The sequence below is a fragment of the Sceloporus occidentalis genome, unplaced genomic scaffold, assembly GCF_023333645.1.
Source record: "Sceloporus occidentalis isolate IW3139 unplaced genomic scaffold, rSceOcc1.0.p SCAF_61, whole genome shotgun sequence".
In the NCBI taxonomy this organism is placed as follows: domain Eukaryota; kingdom Metazoa; phylum Chordata; class Lepidosauria; order Squamata; family Phrynosomatidae; genus Sceloporus; species Sceloporus occidentalis.
The window spans coordinates 3,020,770-3,042,284 of record NW_028317041.1 but is presented as its reverse complement, the minus strand read 5'-3'; the positions used below and the strand labels follow the sequence as shown (position 1 = coordinate 3,042,284).

The 21,515-nt window shown below is 42.8% G+C and overlaps 1 protein-coding gene across 1 annotated transcript in view; it reads right to left on the bottom strand.

Annotated features, from left to right (window-relative positions):
• LOC149287412 (OTU domain-containing protein 4-like) overlaps nt 1–14,305 on the bottom strand; it is a 32,778-nt gene extending 18,473 nt beyond the window's left edge. The window contains exons 1-4 of the mRNA XM_089492909.1: nt 14,150–14,305; nt 6,804–6,887; nt 3,891–3,941; nt 3,529–3,575 (exon numbers count right to left, since the gene is read on the bottom strand). Coding sequence (XP_089349035.1) covers nt 3,529–3,575; nt 3,891–3,941; nt 6,804–6,887; nt 14,150–14,305 — 338 coding nt within the window. The remainder of the gene's footprint in view (nt 1–3,528; nt 3,576–3,890; nt 3,942–6,803; nt 6,888–14,149) is intronic.
• Nucleotides 14,306–21,515: the final 7,210 nt, after the last annotated feature.

Below are 21,515 nucleotides of genomic sequence, written 5' to 3'. Positions count from 1 at the left end.
CCACGACGCCTTTTTTCTACTTTCAACTCCCTTCTCTGTCCCTCCACACCCACACCACAAACCTCTCTCACTGCCCAAGATCTTGCTACCTACTTCAAAGAGAAGATCGAGACTATTAGAAAAGACCTCTCTTCCTTACAACTCCCTCCTACACCACTCACCACCACCCTCTCTACTCCTACTACACTAACTGCCTTTTCCCCTACAACCAAAGAAGAGATAGCCACTCTTCTTTCTTCCTCTCACCCAACAACCTGTCCCCTTGACCCCATCCCTTCACACCTCACAAAGTCTCTATGTCCATCCCTTGGTCCATCACTTACCCACCTATTCAATCTTTCTCTATCATCTGGATCTGTACCATCTGCCTTCAAGCATGCGCTAATCACACCAATTCTAAAGAATCCTTCCTCAGACCCCGTCTGTTTGACTAACTACCGCCCTATCTCTCTGCTTCCTTTTACCTCTAAGCTGCTTGAACGGATTGTGTACAATCGCCTCACTAACTTCCTCTCCTCTAATTCCCTCCTTGACCCTCTACAGTCTGGTTTCAAACCTCTTCACTCTACTGAAACAGCTCTAACAAAAGTCTCCAATGACTTGCTCTCTGCCAAAGCTAAAGGTCACTACTCTATTCTAATTCTACTGGATCTCTCTGCTGCTTTCGATACTGTTGATCACCACCTTCTTCTTGACTCACTTGCTTCTATGGGCATTCGAGATACAGCTCTCTCCTGGATCTCCTCATATCTGTCTAACCGTTCCTTCTCTGTCAACTTCTCAGGCAACACATCTTCGCCCCTTCCACTTTCGGTTGGTGTCCCCCAAGGTTCAGTCCTTGGCCCTCTGCTGTTCTCTCTTTATACTTCCTCTCTTGGCAAACTAATCAACTCATTTGGCCTCCAGTATCATCTATATGCAGATGATACCCAAATCTACCTGTCTTCTCCTGATCTCTCTCCATCTCTCATGTCCCGGATCACCAGCTGCTTGTCTACTATTTCTTCATGGATGTCACAACACTACCTGAAACTTAATCTTTCTAAAACGGAACTCATTATCTTCCCTCCCTCCATCTCCACTCCACTACCTGAATTCTCTATCACCATTAACAACACAACAATCTCTCCTACTAACCAGGCCCGATGCCTTGGGGTCATCCTTGACTCAAACCTCTCCTTCATCCCTCACATTCAGTCCCTCGCCAGATCCTGCCGCCTGCACCTAAAAAACATCTCTCGTATCCGCCCATTCCTCACCCAAGAATCCACAAAAACTCTGGTTCATTCACTTATCATTTCCCGTCTTGACTACTGCAACACTCTTCTGGTTGGCATTCCACTGTCTCGACTCTCTCCACTACAGTCTATCCTTAATGCCGCTGCTAGGCTCATCTTCCTTGCACGTCGCTCCTCTTCTGCTTCCCCCCTCTGTGAAACCCTCCACTGGCTTCCGATTACCTTTAGAATTAAATTTAAGATCCTGGTACTGACATATAAGGCCATCCACAATACCGCTCCTCCGTACATTTCTGACCTCATTAGCAAATACTCTCCTACTCGATCCCTACGTTCCTCCCATGGGCTAAGGCTCTCCTCCTCCTCACTCATCACCTCTTCCTTTTCCCGTATACAAGATTTCACTCGAGCTGCCCCATATCTCTGGAATCTGCTCCCAAGGAACCTTCAGAATTCACCCTCCCTCCCGACATTCAAGAAACATCTAAAAACCCACTTCTTCAGAGAAGCATACCATCTTAGCTGCTAGAACATCCTTGTCATTGATACCCCCACAATACCTCTCACCCTTTCTCTATGCCTTATGTTTATCACCCCATTTTCCCTCTAGATTGTAAGCTTGCGAGCAGGGCTCTCTCCACCAAATGTATCGGTTTGTCTTAGTCTGTCAATTCTTGTCTTGTCATATCCCTTGAATTTATGTATTGTATTAAGCGCTGCGTAAACTGTTGGCGCTATATAAATAAAAGATAATAATAATAATAATAATGTAGTAACTGTTGTGGTTAAACACCACAACTGTGAATATCAGTCACTGTGATCACACGCAGCAAATGAAAAAGTCTCACTCTCTTACTGACACACTTTGATCTTGTGTCCGAGAGTGAGGAGAGATACTATGTCACTGAAAATAAAGTAATAGGAGCAAAACAAGCATTCTTTTTTCATTTTCACATTTGTTATTGCATTTTAAACAGTAATAAGGGTTAAGGCACTAAACATGGACTAAAAAAAGCCTGCACATCCTCTACTTACACAAATGGCAGAGTGTAAGTCTATGTATGAGTGCGTGGCAAAAACATCTTAATCATCTTATTATCAGGGTCTTCTTATAATTGAGAAAATACCTTATGTGGACACCTGAACATCATAACTATATGAGCTTGTTGGACATCCTATTCCAAAACCACAGGTGTTAAAATGGAGACCCCCCCCCCCCTTTGCACTGTTACAGCCTCCTCTCTTCCGGGAAAGATTTCCACAGTTTTTTGGAGTGTTTATGTGGGAATTTGTGCCTATTTACCCAAAACAGTATTTGTGAGGTCAGACACTGATGTTGAGTGAGAAGGCCTGGCTTGAAGTCAATGTTCCAGTTCATCCCAAACGTATTCAATTTGGTTAAAGGTCAGGGTCCAGAGCAGGCCACTCGAGTTCCTCCACACCAAACTTCTAAAACTATGTCTTTTTGGACCTTGCTTAGTGCAGGGCACATTTACGTTGGAACAGGTTCCACAAAGTTGCTAGCAAATAACTACTGGGCCTATCCCAAACCCATTAGACTTCCAGTGAACATCACTCCAAAAAGCATGTTTCCACTGCTCCAGAGTCCAGTGGCTTTACACCACGCCAGCAGACGCTTGGCATTGTGCATAGCTTGTGTGCAGCCCATTTCATGAATCTTATGACACATGGTGCTGGTGCTGATGCTGCTTCCAGAGGCAGTTTAGAACTCCGTAGTGACTAATGCTACAAAGGAGAGGCTTTCTTATGCACTTCAGCACTCAGCAGCCCCACTCTATAAATGTTTTTGTACATGGTCTACCGCTTCGTGGCAGAGCCCTTAACTCCTGAACGCTTCCACTTTACAACAATGGCACTTACAGTGTACTGGGGTATGAACTAACATGTGGCAAAGGTGGCATCCTATCACAGTGCCACATTTAAATTCACTAAGCTTTCCGGTACAACCCATTGTACTCCCAATGGGTTGTAATGAAACACTCAGTGACTTTAAATGTGGCACTGTGATAGGATGCCACCTTTGCCACGTTAGTTCATGATTTTATACATCTGTTAGCTAGCAATGAGACCCAATAATGAGGCATGGTGTATATGCATATATATATATATATATATATCTATATATATATATATATAGATATATGTATATCTGAATGTGGTATGTGTATGTATATGCATATAATATCAAATTAATACAGAATGACCACATTGTGAATAATATAGGATTTTTTAAAATGATTATACAATGCAAAAAAAATGTTTGCCTTACTTTAGCATCAGTGAAAGAGCACTTATTTCTACCTCGCCAACCCATTCCTGGAATACAAGAAAAAAGAAAAGTTATTTGGCATCACTTTAGTCACAGAGGTGTATTCACTAAACTGAAAGTTTGAAAGCAACATTTTAATTCTCCTACTACGCTTTTAAATTACTGATTTAAGTGAATAACATACCCTACAAGGACACAGAGATCCAGAAATATATATAGTGGTGTCTCTATAACTAAGCCAATGTGCTGCATACATTTGTTTTGTTAAGGTACTATTACAGTCTATACCAAGCTTTAATATTTTAAATAGCACATAACGAAAATAAGCACAGGGACAAGTGTACAAAACATCTCTACAATACCTGCGGGTTTTCCAGTCTTTTCAAATATTCTTCAAAAGGCCCCTCAATGAACTACAAACCAACAGAGAAATACATGTTTACCAACAATGCGAAAACTGTGGTTCTGTACATTTCTAGAGAAATGGCTTTGGTTTTGAGAAATGGCTTAACCCCTTAAGGACCGGGCTCATTTTTCGTTTTGTACCCTGTGGGACCGAGGCTGTTTTGACACTTTTGTGGTGCTTGTGTTCAGCTGTAATTTTCTCCTCACCCATTTAGTGTACCCACATAAGTTATATATTGTTTTTTTCAGGACAAGATGGGCTTTCTTCAGATACCATTATTTTGATCGTATCATCTTATTTACTATAAAAAAAAATTAAAAAAACATGGTGAAAAATTGAAAAAAAAACACATTTTATGACTTTTATTTGAAAAATCTTTTACTCACCTAAAAAAGCAAGTAAAAAAACTAGCTAAATAGATTCTACTACTTGTCCTGAGTTTAGAAATACCCAATGTTTTTATGTTTTTTTGCTGTTTTTTGTAAGTTATAGGGCAATAAGTACAAGCAGCGTTTTATGATTTCCAAATCTTTTTTAACAAATCTGGTCAGTCTGCCTCCATCTCCTCTTTGGAACATCTTTGAAGCCGGTTAACTCAATTTAACCCATTCAAACCATATATTTTTGAAACCTAGACACCCCAGGGTATTCCAAATGCTGTTATTTTAACCCTTTCCATGCACCAATTATACAACTACACTTTGTCAAACTTTGTAATAGTAATTTTTTTTATTTTTTTTCCCACACAAATTGTACTTTAGTTATAGATATACAGGTGCTGGTATATGTCACTGTCAAACAACACCCCAATATGTGTTCAGCAACATCTCCTGAGTACAGCGATACCCCACATGCATGGGTTTGTCAGATTGTTTGGCTGGTAAAAGGCTACTTTTGGGGCATGCGTAATTCAGGTGGTCATTTGGTCATTGTGCCTCCCTCTCCTCTTTGGAATATCTTTGAAGCCGGTTAACTCAATTTAACTCAATTTAACCCATTCAAACCATATATTTTTGAAAACTAGACACCCCAGGGTATTCCAAATGCTGTTATTTTAACCCTTTCCATGCACCAATTATAGAACTACACTTTGTCAAACTTTGTAATAGTAATTTTTTTTTATTTTTTTTTCACACAAATTGTAATTTAGTTATAGATATACAGGTCCTGGTATATGCCACTGTCAAACAACCCCCCAATGTGTGTTCAGGAACATCTCCTGAGTGCAGTGATACCCGACATGCATGGGTTTGTCGGGTTGTTTCAGATTTAAAATGCTACATTTGGGAAGTGCGCTTTTTTTCTCCATTTTGGTCAGTCTGTACCTATGCCCTATCTTTGAGCTAGGCCACTCCAATTTACCCCATCAGCCATTTTTTTTATATATTAGACACCCCTTGGGTATTTGAAGTGCTTTTATTTTAACTCTTTGTTGAGATTTTTGAGAAATTTTAGCACTTGCTCAAAATAATAAACTTTATTTTTTAATTTAATTTTATTTTTTTAATACTTTTTTTATATTTTTTTTACACATTTTGCTGGTACTGGATGGTTCACCTAGTGACATCACTGCATAATTATTTTTAAATGTTAGCACATTTTTTTTTATTTTTTTTTCCATTTTTTATTTATTTTTATTTTTTTTGAATATTTTACTAATCACATAGTGATTAGAAAGCTGGGCTCCATTGACTTGCATGGTTGAATGCAGTACCTGTATTTAACCAGCAAGTGGAGCCAGTTCTCTAGAGGGTCTGGAGACCCTCTAGCGAACTTTTTCGTCTTTATTGTTTTATTTCCCGGGCCGCCGCCATCTTGCTTGATGGCGAAGATCACCGGCAGTGGCGGCTGTGACCGCTCTCCGGAGCGGTCACAGCCCACCCAGAGGTAAGTGTTTGGTGTCGCTGGATGCCTCCTGATCGAGGCATTCCAGCGACACCATTTAAGTTTAGGAGGCGATCGTTGATCGCCTCCTAAACGCTTTTAAAACGGGCGTCCGCCGCCATACAATGTATGGCGGCTGTTGACGCCCCGGGGAGGGGCCAGACATGGCCCCCGATGCCGATCTCGGCCTTGCTGAATGCCTCGACATCGAGGCATTGCAGCAAGGCCGTTTAAGCGAAGAAAGTGATCCTTGATCACTTTCTAAGCTTATTTAATTTTTTGACGGTTCAGGACCGTCAAAGGTCATTTAGTGACCTTCTTGTTATGACGGTCCTGAACCGGCAAAGGTCGCGAAGGGGTTAAGTAAAGAGTGCAAAAATTAGTACATTACAAACATGTATACAAAACAAAGAAAATAATGAACCAAAGTTTAAGGTTTGCGTTATTACATTCACTGGCTTTAGATCATTGTATATGATGAAGAGTAGAGATTTGCACCCACAATCCAACATATTCTTTCGTAGGTACAAGGATAATCTGAGACTCAACAACTTTTTTCTATATATCATTATTTATTTTGTCGATTTATATGACTAGTATAGTTTGCAGTGACTTGTACCACTAAGGAAGGAGTTATCACTGGAACATGCACAGCGGTTTGGCAGAGACAAGAGTGGCGTTTAAAGGGAAAGTTTACTGTCAACGGCAGCTCCACAAAAGAAGAATGCATATTAAAGTACTTTATGAGAACATCAATGAAGCATTTTAAAAAAATACTTAGCTTAAGGAAAAGCTGCTGCGCCCATACTCTTTCATGGCCCAACGATTTTTGCCACCAATTGGTATCCAATCAGAGGCAAGAGAGCAAGAGGCACTGTGTGCTGAAACTGCAGCGAAAACAGAAGCTTCTCAGCCTTAGCTACGCTACAAAATCTAAAAAGTAACCCTAATTACGCATACATGAGAAAAGCAAAGTTGTATTTACCGCTTCATATTGGCTTCTATTTTCACGCAGATAATTTATACAGGATTTCCTGATCTCCAGATGTTGCGCCTGGGAATGCATAACCTATAAGTACAAATGGGAGAATGTTATGTCTCAACTGTGTAGCACGACTGAATCGGAATTTCTAAAGAAGAACCGTAAAACATCAGCCGTAAACCTGATCATTGAAAATATATCCTTGCTTGGACGTTGGTCATTAAAAGAAATATAATGAAGTCTGCAAATCGGAAACAGCAAGGGAAAAACTTGGCTTTTTAAAAACATATATTGAAATATCTTATATAATCCAAATAATGAAGAATGTTATTGGAAAAAAAAGGAAATTAAATTACAGGTAATATTTCATATGCAAAAGCATAGTTTTTGTCAGTCACTTGCAAGACAATGTTTGTGCATATAAACTCTCACAAAGGCTCAGTCATTGATATACTCTTTAATCACATGTGTAGACAAAGGAGATTCAAGCCAAGAACACAAATATTTTCCTACAAATATGGAGGCAATATGGAGAAAGACAAAGTCCTTAAAATGCTTATAGTGCATTCTTTTAAAGCGCCAGTATAAGGTCCATGGCAAGTGCACCACAAAGAGTGCTATTGAAGTACCCCAATAGGCTTTCTTCAAAATGTTAAAAAATAAAGAACTGAATGCGTCCTCCACAGTCCAACATTTCACTGCACTGACTGCTTGATGGCAAGGAAATCATTTCAATGGGGGTGCTTTCCGTACATAACATAAGAGGTTATCCCAAGTACAATAAAAGGTGCTGTGCCCCTTTAAGAAATGGAGCACAGGGATGCGACATCAAAAGCCTATACTGAAGTCTATGGAAGTTGTGCTGAACCGGCACAACCTCCATGGCATAAATAGGCAGATCAGGAAGATCAGAGATCTCCCTTGTAACTGGTCCATTGTAAAGTGGGACACTGGGAGCGCAAAATGCCCCCCCCTCCCCGTTTTGTTCCAGGGAGATGCCTGCAGCCGAGGCCAGGATATGTCACTGGTGGCAAGTATATAACGTGCCAGGCTACGTGTTCAGTTGAACACATCTCCTGCTAGAGATTAACACTGGATGGCACCATGTAACTTTAAAGGGCCTCTCAGCTGTCATGAATTAAAGTGCATAAGATGCCTGGAGTGTCCCCCACAATGCAACGTCCCCTGCGACATGTTTACCTATTGCATCACGTGTTTCTGGCATTCAGAAGTACAGAAACACACCTTAACAGTCAGGCATAGTGTACAGAAAATGCTATTACTAAAAACAGTGCTGGCCGACACTAATCCAGATTCATCGGGCTGCTCTGACCTAAGGTAAGGGTGTGCAGATCTGGAACGCTCCTGCAGGAGACTTCTTCATCTGTTCACCAGGCAGTTCCACTTGCAGCTGGTCTAGCAAAATACCCAGTAGGTTCCATAGTAGCCTGTCAGAGAAGCCAACCTCAACATGGCAGGTGCTGCCCTGCAATACGCGGGGCATGTAGCAGACAAAGTCCATGTGCATTTATACATCCCACACACTACAGGGCAGCACTTTACATGTAGTGGTGGTCAGCATGTGAAATGCACCTCTTAATAAATGCTGTTATGCAACCTTAAGTTAGAGTTCCAAAAAGAGCAGGGTTGGGGACAAAGCATATTTGGTATCTACACTGTGTGCACAATTATTAGGCAAGTTGTATTTTTGAAGATTAATTTTATTATTTAACAACCACAGTGCTCTCGGTCAATCCAAAATGTTAAGAAACCTTAAACTTGAATATTTAAGAAAGTAAGAGTGAAGTTTTGGCTTTCTTATAGAATATCTATGTGTGCAGAATTATTGTTATGCAACTAAATGAAAAACGACAATTTTCTACTAAACAACTAAAAATTTACAAAACCATTTGTGACATTTTCAAAATCAAATCAGTGACCAATATGGCCGCCCTTCAGTCATAAGCCTTCCATTCGTAGAGTGTGTCAGTTTCTTGATCTGTTGACGATCAACTTTTTGTGCAGCAGCAACCACTGCCTCCCAGACACTGTTCAGAGAGGTGTACTGTTTCCTTCAGCACAAATCTGCTGTTTAAGAAGGGCCCACAAGTTCTCAATAGGGTTTAGGCCAGGTGGGGAGGGGGGCATGTCATTATTTGTTCATCTTTACGGCCTTTACTGGCTAGCCATGCAGTGGAGCGCATCGATGCATGCAATGGAGCATTGTCCTGCATAGAAATCATTGTTTTCCTGAAAGATTCAGACTTTTTCCCGTGAAGAAAGTGTCTTCTAAAAACTGGCATTAGGTTTGGGAGTTGAGTTTTAGTCCACCTTCAACCCGAAAGGGTCCAACTAGCTCATCTTTGATAATACCAGCTCATACCAGTAAGCCCTCCTCCACCTTGCTGGCATCTGAGTCAAAGTGGAGCTCTGTGCCCGTTACTGATCCAGCCACAGGCACATCCATCTGGACCGTCAAGAGTCACTCATCTCAAATGAGCGACTTTTAATCAAACTTTGCTACTTTTGAAAATCTGTCAGATTTGAAAAATCTGTCTTCAGACATTTCTTGGCCCAGTCTTGATGCTTCAACTTATGTGTCTTGTTCAGTGGTGGTCAGGTTTCAGCCTTCCGTACCGTGGTCATGTCTCTAAGCACTGAACACCTTGTAATTCTGGACACTCCAGGTAGGTTGCAGTTCTGGAATATGACAGCACTGGAGGATAATGGGTTCCTGGTAGCTTCATGTTTGATTCTTCTCAAATCTCTGGCAGTTAATTTGTGTCATTTATTCTCAACATTTTTCTTGTGACTTTGTTGACTATTTGTAACAAAACGTTTGATAGTTCTGTGATCACGCCCCAATATCTTAGCAATTTCAAGAGTGCTGCATCCCTCTGAAATACTTTTTACAATTTTTGACCTTTCAGAGTCAGCTAAATCTCTTTTTCTGCCCATTTTGCCAGAGAAAATGAAGCTGCTTAATAATTATGCATACCTTGACATAGGGTGTTCATCTCCTTAGGCTGCACCCTCCCTCAGTACACAAATAAACAGCACATGATATGCTTAAATCCAATAAGCATTCAAGTTTATACAGCTTGGAGTTGGAACATATGCATAAAAACGATGATATGCTCAAAATACCTGTCTAATAATTGTGCACACTTTAGTTAATAGAATGCAAAAAAAGACTGGCATGAACGTCACTACACGCTCTGGCACATAAAATGCCCTATGTTTGTTTATAGGGCCTGGTCTTTTAGTCCCACGAGTATTCTCTAGTTCTACTGGGTGATTTTTTTATGGTTTTATTTTCACACATCTGGCTATCACTCTGGAGTCTTGAGAAACAGAGTCATAGGACCATTAATAGTCAGACACCGCTAGTCTCAAAATATAATAAGTGTCTCATTCATTTTAGGCGAGTAAACACTGCAGTTATTGTTATATGTATTGCTGCTTTGAGGGAAATTGAGTTATATAGGCTATATAGAGCAGCTTAAAGGAAGATGTGTGACCTAACACCACTAAACGTAGAACTGCGATGTTCAATTCAATTTCAAGATTATCATACGTTTGTGGGGGAAGATTTTTTTTGTTTTTTTATTATTTTTCATAACTGGTGATTTTATACAGTCAAATGTAGTGTTTGCCATTATTAATGGGGCTACACACAACTACCTGCAGGCCTCCAGATGGACATCATATGTAATTCAAGGCCTTGTGGTTTGTGTTGAAGCAAGCAAATTCCTGACAGATCACTGAAATGTTAAAGAGTTGCATAAGGCAATGACACGGCGAATTCACACAAGTGAATTAAATAGCAACATGCCTTAAAGGCATCAAAGGAGTAGACACTTTGTCAATAGTGCAGAGCACTAATTCGTGTTAAAAGATTTTATATTTCAAGGAAATGCAAAAATTTTTTTAAACCAATCGAGTAATTGGTGTACTGTATTTGCAATTATAAGATATATTACTTTGTAAAAGTATATTAAAGGCCAATAGCAGGTCTTCCCAACACAGCCTACCGTTCCGTATAGAACAATGAAATAGGGGCTCCTCATCTTTTAAGATTTGAGGAAGAAAGTCGTTTATGAGCCAATTCCCCCTCTATTCCCCACCCCACTACTTAACTTGTAGGAGATTTGAGAACTGTCTGTAACACTAGTAGCCATGTTAAAAGGACACTCCAGCCATCTTATCATTTTAATGCATTTGCGCAATGAGAGGTCCTTTAAATTTTTGGTTTCCCCCTTGCAAATGAATAAAGGGATTCTGCCCCTTTGATTTCCTTCAGTTATTTTCCTAACAGGAGATGTGTTCAGCCGAACATACCTCCTGGCGCTAACGTACTTACCGCCGGTCAGCCCCATCACTGGCTTTGAAAATGCTCTAGTCCATTGAGACCCCTTGCATACACGGCAAGTGCTCCCACTGATTTTAATGAGCGCGTTTCTGCCAGTGATTGGCTGTTTCAAGCAACCAATCAGTTGCACACAATGTCAGGACACAGATGGGAAGATGCAGCCCTACAGCTACACCCTGAGGTAAGCCCTTTTTTCTTTATTTTTTTTTTGTCCTTTAGCTTTAAACAATGCATATGAATGTATTCGGATAGGTAATTTAGCACTGTGTAGGTACTTCCTGTTGTACAAATCAGCTCAAAGGTACCATAGAGAAACACTTGTTGAAATGTTTGCCTGAAAGGGAAGAAATATACTGCAAGCGGGAACAAGCAGGTTCACGTTTTTTAAGCATTCCCCTGAAGACGGTGAGTGGAAACATATCTAGTTACAATGTTAAGGGGATAGTTGAGTGTCCCATGTAGCCTCACCAACAAGCAATGTATGTTAAAGAATTACTTTACTAAGCGGCAGAACTGAAGGACAATACCACCTCCATGGTACCATTATCCCATCACTGACTGGCTACTTATATCAACAGGAGTGACTGGTGGTGACCACACCATGTTGGCGCAGACAGCAGGAGGACACATATCCTGCAAGCTAAGTAGCTGGGAGAAGGGGAAAGGCAACTGCATGGATGGTATTGGGGAATTCTGTAGAACCCCTCCATGTACTTGCAAGGTGGGAAAATTACAACTAAGACAGTAGACATCAAACCACATCATTAGAATGAGGTGACATTAAGGGCTGAAGAAACATAATGAGAACCCAGATGAGCATTTAGGAGCTTGTGGGATTATGTTTTCAGGAGCCAAGAAGGTTCCATTTATAGAGACTGTGGTTTATTTATGCCGACCCAGGGCACTGTCTTCAGCAGCCCTCACAGCCTAACTTCAGCAGGATCCTGTAGTACCGCACATTGTCTATGCTAAGCCGCAGGACATGGTGATTTCCTGTTGCCCGTCATCATAAGGATACTTGACACAGGAAAGAGATGCTGCAGAGGCTGTGCCAGCTCGACATAGACCCCTGTAATGTAAATGTGCCAATTACAAGGGACATTGCTTATATTCCCAAACAGCCTAATGAGCAGCAGCACATTGGGAAGTCCGGTTGTTCAAAAGGGTGCTGTGCTAAGTAATGCATCACAGGGGCTGCCCCCCTCCCAGACCTGCTGCACTAAGCCAGTTACAACTACCGTATTTGCTAGATTATAAGAAAATACCCCTCGTCTTATAATCGGGGTCGTCTTATAATCAGACCTCAACTAGGTCTGACTATGAGACGACTAAGATCCAGATACCCCGCCCCGCCCCACTTACCGGTGCTTCTGAGTCCCCGGTGTGCAGCCGGGACAGCGTGTAGATGTCTACGCGATTCACATAGACAACTTACGCTGCAGCCGGGAGGTGTGGCTAGTAGCGGGGGTTGTCTGCGTTCATCGCGCAGACCTTCCCCGGCTGTCAGAGATCAGACTTCTCTCTGACAGTCGGTATATACTCCCGGTTCCCATAAAAGAAATCCTAAAAATTGCCATAGAAATGGCAAATTGTTTATTATAGATAATATTGTGTGTGTGTGTGTGTGTGTGTGTGTGTGTATATATATATATATATATATATATATATATATAGCTGTACAGATTGTACTTTGATTAATATACTATGGACCGTTAAAATACATTTTTTTTATAACATGTTGGGGTTACCAGTATAATTTTTAGCGCCTGTTGTGGTTCAATAAATTACCTGCATATATGGAAAAAAAATCTACTCCCACTGTGTTATGTTAATTATGCAAATTCTTAGGCAGAACAGTATGTGGAATCTGCAGATACTTTATTTTTTAAAAAGGCCTACTAATATTTTATTACCTATAACAGATAATGAATGCTAAAGCACATTACTCAGTAATTAACAGTGTGTATCGGGGCCTGACTGTCACTTTAAGGCCAGCGGCTGCATGCTATGGCTTTCATAGAAACATAGAAAGTGACTGCAGTTAAGAACTATTAGGCCCATCCAGTCTGCCCAACCTCTCAGTACTTTCCTTTAGTACCTGCCCTTATCCTAGATCTAGCTTGGCCTTATACCTATTCCATGCTTGCTTAAATGTCTTTACTGTATTAACATCTACCACTTCCGCTGGAAGGCTATTCCATGCGTCCACTACCCTTTCCGTAAAGTAATATTTCCAGATGTTACCATGAAACCTTTGCCCCTCTAGCTTATGACTATGTCCTCTTGTTGTGGTAGTATGTCTCCTTTTAAATAAACTCTCTTCCTTTCATACTCATGTAGCGTGTGTGTGGTCCGTCATAGCCAGCTGCTGGCCACACGCTGACAACCCCTAATCTGCCACTAAGAGATGTACGGGGGTGCCGCTGGCCACATGCTGAAGCACCCAATCTGCCACTAAGAGATGTATGGGGGTGCCGCTGGCCACATGCTGAAGCACCCAATCTGCCACTAAGAGATGTATGGGGGTGCTGCTGGCCACATGCTGAAGCACCAAATCTGCCACCAGGGGAAATCACGCATTTGTCTGGGTGCTAGATGTGCCTTTGCTAGGAAGGGAGAGGAGCACCAATTTGTGTTGGGTAGGACACATCTCCCAACATTTTAAATTGCCAAAGTATGCCACTTTTGCTTTACGGGGTTTTATGTGAATTTATGACCTCTAGAAAGTTTCTTATGTAAGGTATTTTACTTGCACATTTCCTTCTGTTTCTATACACAATATTCTAGAATTCTTGCATATTCTTATGCCCTATAACTTTTAGGGCTCTAGAATACTCAAACCCAGCAAACATTTTTGGGATAGAAAAGAAGAACATAGTGGGGGGCTGGATTTGGGGCCAAAAGATGGACACTTGGATTTAGGATATAATGGTCTGGCCAAAATAAATAAATGTAAGGGTTTATTTGTATACCGTACCTGCTCTGCCACAGCCCTGAAGAGACATGAGCCATCCTTGGCAATCCTCTTCCTGTACAGCCCCTGAGATCTGAGATACAGGTCCATGGCAGCCTCCTCTTTGGTGCAGGCATTAGAGGCTATGTGGGACGTGCCCGATCCTCCGTGCCCATCCATCCCTGCCCACCTCCAGAAAAACAAACAGTGGAGCCGAAGCGCAGACAGGCGAGCGGCTGCTCCTTATCTAACCCGCATGACAGAGGGAAGCCGCCGTGAGTCATGGAGCCTGTGTGTGGGGAGCATGAGGGGCACGCACGGGACTCCACGTGCAGTGCCAGCGAGTTTTGACAGACAGGGCCCCCTGCTACTGAGCAGTGACAGCAGCGGTAAGTGAGAACCCGCCGGGCTTTGCCGGTGTCTGACGGGACGTAGGGCCGCCTACTCACAGGGATGACTTTCAAAACAGAAGGCTGCGGGAGAAACGAAAGTGTCCGCACAGCCCACGGAAAACAAAGTTTTGTTCTCGGTTTGTTTGGGGTTTTTTTGCGACTTCGACTTCGGGAGGGGGAGGAGCAGGAAGTGCTGTGTGATCATCTCGGACAGGCGCACAACCGCGCGCTGCGAAGACTACAAGTCCCACATTCGTCGTTCGCGCACTCGCACAGGGCACACCCAGTCTACATAATCGTGACAGGAATACCTTCGGAGTGACGTGTTATTAAGCTGTTTTACCGCCAATGTTTTTTGCAAGGACAAAGTTATTTTTCCCAGGTTGCTGACAGCTACCTCTAGTGCTACTCTAAGGGGATGTATTAACTCAACGAAGGCAATCAAATAATCAACTTTATACACCCCACATAGTGCAGGGAAGCATGTTACAGGTACTGCCCAGTAACAGGTGAAAATGTTTCCTGGAAATATGGGCTCATATGCCAACCCTACTGGAGAGGTGGGCAAGACCGGGATAGCCATGCATTCTAAAACATGCCCGGGCACCTTAAAAGCAATGGTGTTCACGAAAACAGCCTGTTTACCAAATTCCACATATCCATGTCCAGCCATACATCTACATAAAGTAATGTCTCATGCCTACAAAAGCCTTAGGCCTACATTCCATGACTAAGTCAATGTGAAACTCCCACTGGCCTTCCATACATGGCCACCACATGATTCTCCTCATCAAGTGTTAGGATGATAAAGAAGAGGGGAGTATTGTCTTTACCAATAAGGTGTCTGAACAGATAATTTCCCCTGTGAACATCCATGGGACTTAATAGAAACTAATTTTAACTACTACTAAGCAAACCAGGTTGACTGGCTGCACATTAGTGCTAGCGTTTGTAGTCTACCCGTTTTAACCTTGAGCCTCTCTTGGTTCTTAGATTTGTGTTCTGTTCTGTATAGCTTTACAATATTTCTCTACTGTATGTACCCTCTACTACTGCTGATGAATGATGTTCTACTTATCCTCTAGCTTTTCAGTTATCATCTTCTATATTTAAACCTTTGTCAATGCAGGACACTTTTTATTAAATCATTTTGTTCATTGTTGAATGGTGGTTATGTCGCAATGGCCCTGCTCTGCCAGTTTTGCACATGCCTATTGCCTGGGTAGATAGACCCAACAACCAGTCTACAGGACTAAAACTCACTTTCTGGGCTATTAAATCCTAAAAGGCAAAAGCCCCCAAATGTTCATTACTGTAGCAACAGGCTACTATTACTTTGCATGAATATTAAACATTAATACATTTAGTACACAGTCCACTTTGGTTCACCTCTGTCCCTTCATCCCGTGTTTCATGTGTTTCTCCCTCCTGAAGCCATGGACTGCGAACCCCCTTTCCTGACCGACATCCCAGTCCTCCAGCTCCATTCCTTGTCAACTATGTTGAGGAATATGAAGTGGAAGAGCTCCTGGACTCCACAAGACACCACGAGCAATTGCAATACCTAATCCGTTGGAGAGGCTACAACCCCAATGAGGACTCCTGGGAACCTCATCTCTGCCTTCCATTATCGTCATCCTGGCCCCTCGAGAGTCCAGAGCCCTCCCCTCGGGAGGGGATACTGTCGGGATCCCCAGCCGAGACCCCGACGGAGTGACTCACCTGAGTAGCCGCGGGTACCGGGTCCTACGGTGCTGCTCCGGGTCCCTCTTCATTTTCTGGGCGCATGGCCGGCTCTGGGCACGCGCGGGGCAAAGCTCCCCCTGGCAGCAGGTTTAAAAACTAGCACTACTCAGTGCTCAGTTATTGTGCCTAATAGAGCTTTTCCTTTTCTTGGTATTGATTCCTGTTGTTAACCCCGTATTATCCTTTGACTACGCTGCCTTCTGTGACCCTGACCTCGGCTATTGTATCTTGGACTACGCTACCTCCCAGACCCAGGCCACGTTACTGGACTTTCCTGTATTTAGTGAATCAGACCCTGCCTTCACCTCCTGTATTAGGTATATCCTGCATACCGGACTCCTTACCTGCACTCCTTACAGGTACAGTAGAGAAGACTCACGGGGATCAAGCAAATTCAAGGTACAATAAGCAAAATCAACAGGAACAAGCTGGATCTTGTACCACAGAGTATACAAGGAACTTACTTACCTGTAAACCTTAGTGCATAATTACAAAAATATATATTTAAATATACTCAGGGCATAGTGTAGTTTTAAAAAAAACATTTATTTTAATATCTTCATGCACTTCATAGTATGAAAATACCGTATGTTTTTGGATTTGGTTTTGTACGTGGAACTTCATATTTTGTCCCATGATGGAGAATTCACCTCAAGTCAGCTACCAATGAAAAGCGGAACTTCTGCTGAAAAAAACAATATATCGTTTTCCATGGGTCATTACAATTACTATAATAGTTAAACAAATGGATGCAAAAATGTCCCAGCCTCCAAAGAGAGAAAAAAATGGCCAGCCCGGTGGAATTCAAAGGGTTAAACCCTGAAGGTACAAATTGAAAGCAAAGACACATAGAAGCCTCCTGATCTGTCTGTAATAGTAGAGTTTTACTAGACCCCGCTGGGCACCTTGGTTACTGGCTGGGAGCAGAACAGAGGGGGAATCTCTCTATTGTGTAACTGGTTTACCAAGTTGATACCTGTTTCTAGTCCTGTAGGAGATGGGACCTTTCAATTAATACTTTATGACAGGTGTCATAAAAGTGTGCTACAATACTTGATAAATTGGAAGCAGGCGAGGGCTGGCGCCTTCTGGCCCGGGGGGCAGGTAAGTCCAAATGGCCCCATCGGCCCCTTGCTGCCCACAGTAATTAACATATAGACCCTCTCTCACTCCTTCCCCCCATCCCACACTCCCTTACCTTCCTGGAAATTCTTTTAGTACAGCGGAGTGGCGGATTGAGGACATCCGGGATTTCAGGGAGTGGGACCTCCCAGATGCACTAGGACTTAAAGGTGATTTAGACTTTTTAATTACACAGGAGTGGGAACTGGAGAAGGCATATAAAAAACTGACCGTGTTCAACAGAATGCCCCAGTGTCCAGTTATGGAGTGGTCATCTGAGGATGTTGACCCAGGCGGGGTGGATGGGACTGCGGTCTCCATCCCTGAGTCCCAGGGATACTGGGCAGCTAATCCAGATCCGATACCAGAGCTATGTGACTTTACGCCACAACTGGATCCAGAGATTGTGGATCTAATTGATTTTACATCTGAGGATGTTGGTCCAGGAGGGCTTGCAATTGGCTTTCCTTCCCAGGGAATGGAAAAAAGTTTTCTGGGTGTAGTGGATGGGACTGCAGTCTCCACTTGCACCCACCCAGCTGAAGAGCTGGCAACAGGGCAGAGCGCTGCTGGCTTCTGCCCCACACCTTCAATGGCTACAGGGATCCAAGGAGATGCGGCAGCCAGCCCATCCCCCCAGCGGCAGCTCACATGTCTGGGAGCGGAGGAACCGGTCCTCCCTCCCCAGCGGCAGGCCGACCCACAAGATTCCCTAACCCCAGCTGAAGTGCTGGCAGCCGGACAGAGCATCGCTGGCCTCTGCCCAGCACCTACCAAAGCTGCAGGAATTCAGGGAGATACATCAGCCGACCCGCCTCCCCAGCAGAAGCAGGGAGGTGGAACAGCCGGTCCATCTCCCCAGTGGCAGGACCTTATTCCGGGACTGGATCAACCTGAGCTCCCTCCTCAATGGCAGCAGGAGCACCAGGGAGGGGATGCAGGAGGCATCCCTCCCCAGCGGTACCCAGGATATGGCGCAGCCGGCCCATCTCCCCAGCAGCAGCAGGAGCACCAATTTTGGGAGGGCATTGATGGGCCAAATAAACTGACTGACTACGGAGTCAACCCGTTTGGGGTCTCATCCTGTGTCAGTCCAATTCGGAGGGGGGAGAATTGTGACGGAAGCCTTCATCACTGGGACCACTGGAAAAGCATGACTGCCAGCCTCCTCCCTATTGAATATGGGCCCTGGGTTTGTAAAGGCTTCTGTGGCTACCCCCAGCAGTATCATCTCATCACTGGTTGAGGGGATTATCTCCAGCAGACAGCCAGGATCTGCCACCAGGGAGTGACCACCATTCTTTCAATGTTGTATAAATCAGTCTCCCCCCACCTATTGTATTGTTAATCTTGTTACTACCCCTGTTGTCTCTGGGAGGCAGATTAAGGGGGCGGTTTGTGTCCCAATATCTTGTTTTATGTAAATGTGTGTTTTGCTGGTTATATCCAGCTCTGTGTGTCCAAAATAAATCAGTCTTCGTTTGGTTTCACCCTACACTGTGTCTCGGCTAGTGACTGGGGAACCGGGGAAAGTGTGTTGTCCCAGGCTAAGGGAGCACAAGACAGCGGAGGTAGTCGGTCGGACTAGCCAGATCCGTGACAATTACCAACAAGGTATTTTTATTTTGTTTAGTGTTTAATAAAACAGACACACAAGTTATTGCATAGTCTTTATAAGTGTCATGATAACTTATAATATATAAGAGACAAAGATAGGTGATAAGTAAATCATTTCAGCATAATACTCTTTATACCACAAGTGGATTGGGGACGGAAAATGCCCCTGACACTTTAACCCCTTCATTCCCCTATAGACGTACCGGGACGTCCAAAAAACGCCTATTAAGAATCCCCTATGGACGTCCCGGTACGTCCAGCCCTTCGTGCAGCGTCAGGGACACATGCACGGGAGTCCAGGCATTGCCGGCTTTCTGCTGTCCGATCTCCTGTAACAGCTTCCGACATGAAAGCCGATAAGCTGTTACACTGTAAACTGAAAAAATTCCCTTCCGGGTTGCGTCACTGCTGACGTAACCCGGAAGTCATCGGAGGACAGCATATCCCCTGTGGGGATATCCTGCCCTCCGATGAGGCACAGAGACGCTGCGATCTCTGATCTGTGAGGACCTGCATAGAGATCACAGTGTGATCGGTGCAGGGGGATCGCGGGGAGGGGAGTGAGAAACCATGTCTCTCACTCCCCCTCCCGTCCTGAAAGAGAAAAGCTGAAAAAAAAAAAAGTTAATTCATTAAAAAAATAATATTAAATAAATCATTAAAATAATAATATAAATAATACCAAAAAAAATTATAATGTGAGCTGTGATGTCATTGTGACATCACTGGCATGTTCAGGAGGTCCCTAAGAGGACCTCTAACCATTCTGTGTTAAAAAAAAATACAAAAGAAATGTAAACAAATTAAAATATAAAAAAAAAGATAATAAAAAAAAATATTTAAAAACCTTACTTTCCATTGCCCTAGCATAACATCTAGCCAGTATAACCCTCCTGTCCCCGTTCACAACCCCCAAACTCGTTAAGCCATAGGCATAAAAAGTATACAAAATTGTACACCTTATAGTATGCTCCCTGGTGCTGGGAAAGTCTGGAAAATCTATATAAATTAGGTATTTCTGAAGACAGGACACCTGAATTGATAAACTTGGAGGGGATTTTCCATCACTTTACCTAATTTTGTGAGGATTCTAATCTTCGCTAGTTTTTACTAAATTTCTCATTCTAAATTTTCAGCTAATCATCCAACTATGGTATCAAACGAAAGCTCAATCTCTCCTTGAAAAAACAATATATAGTTTACATGGGTACACTATTCACAGGAAAGGAGAATAATCGCTACCCCAAAAATGGCAAAATTGCTCCGGGCTTTGAGGTACCAAAAACCCCTGGGATTGAAGGGGTTAAACAGAGGGATTGATAAATGCCACATACTACAGCCTTAAATTATTGCAGCGTGTGGCTGTGCTTATCCAGCAGGTGGCCACACACTAAAGCATTGGATGAAGCCATAAAGAATTCAAATCTGCAAAGCCCTTATGCCCTTTTTAGTACAAAAATAAAACTAAAAAATACCCTGTCTCCTAACCCAAAAGCATTAAAAAAAATAAGTGTTGTAATAGTGTTATATTAACATAACATTTTTTTTTTAAAATAACTAGTTACATCTATCTTTTGGAAGATATCCTAAGCGCAATTGTAAAGACTATGCAGAAAATGCACAATTGTGTTGTTCCCATACTTTTAAGGGAAGAAAAAATGTCTGCAAGTAACATGGTAAAGTGGCCTTGGTTGTCTGCTTTTGTGGAGAAGTTTTGGAATCTGCAAACTTTGTTAAGGCTACAGGCTCAGTATATCATACATTTGAAAAATGTCTAGTTTTGAAAGCTTGATGCACATGTTTTTATATGTGCCATAACAAAATGAGTTCAGATCCCAGGCACATGAGATGTTTCCAAAATCCACTTTGTTATTTGCACTAGTTATGTATAATTATCATACCTGGGAACTTCTGGGCACCCTTGCCCTTGCGGGAAGCGACCAGGACTGCACAATGACGTCGCCGGGCAGTCCCGCTGACGCCGGTGAGCGGTACCGCTGACGTCGCCAGGTGGCCCCGCTGACATTAATGGGAGTTCCCCATGGAGTCGGGGGCGTTCCCGCTGACGGCAGCGGGAAACACTCCCATTTAATGGAATTCGGGTCTTGACCTGGAGAACTGGAGGCACGGCACTCAACCGACCGGAGAGTTACCAGTTATGATAATTATAGGTACAATACTAAAAATCTTTTTTGAGATTTTTGATATGCTAAATGGTAGTTTTTAAATATGGTTAGGGGTTCAAAAAAGTTTTACTTTACCTGAAAAAAGCAATATATAATTTAACTAAGACATATTTAAAAAATACAAATGCAAACATTAGACTAAGGGCATTTAAAAATGGCACACACGTTTATGTGTCATCCCCACAATCATGGGCGTAGGAACCCCTAAAAATCTGGGGGGGACAGCATTTTCCCCATCAGATCCCCACTTTCTCACACTATCTACCCCCTCTCCCCCCTCTCACACTTTCTTACTATCTACCCCCCTCCCTACCCTCCCTTCTCACA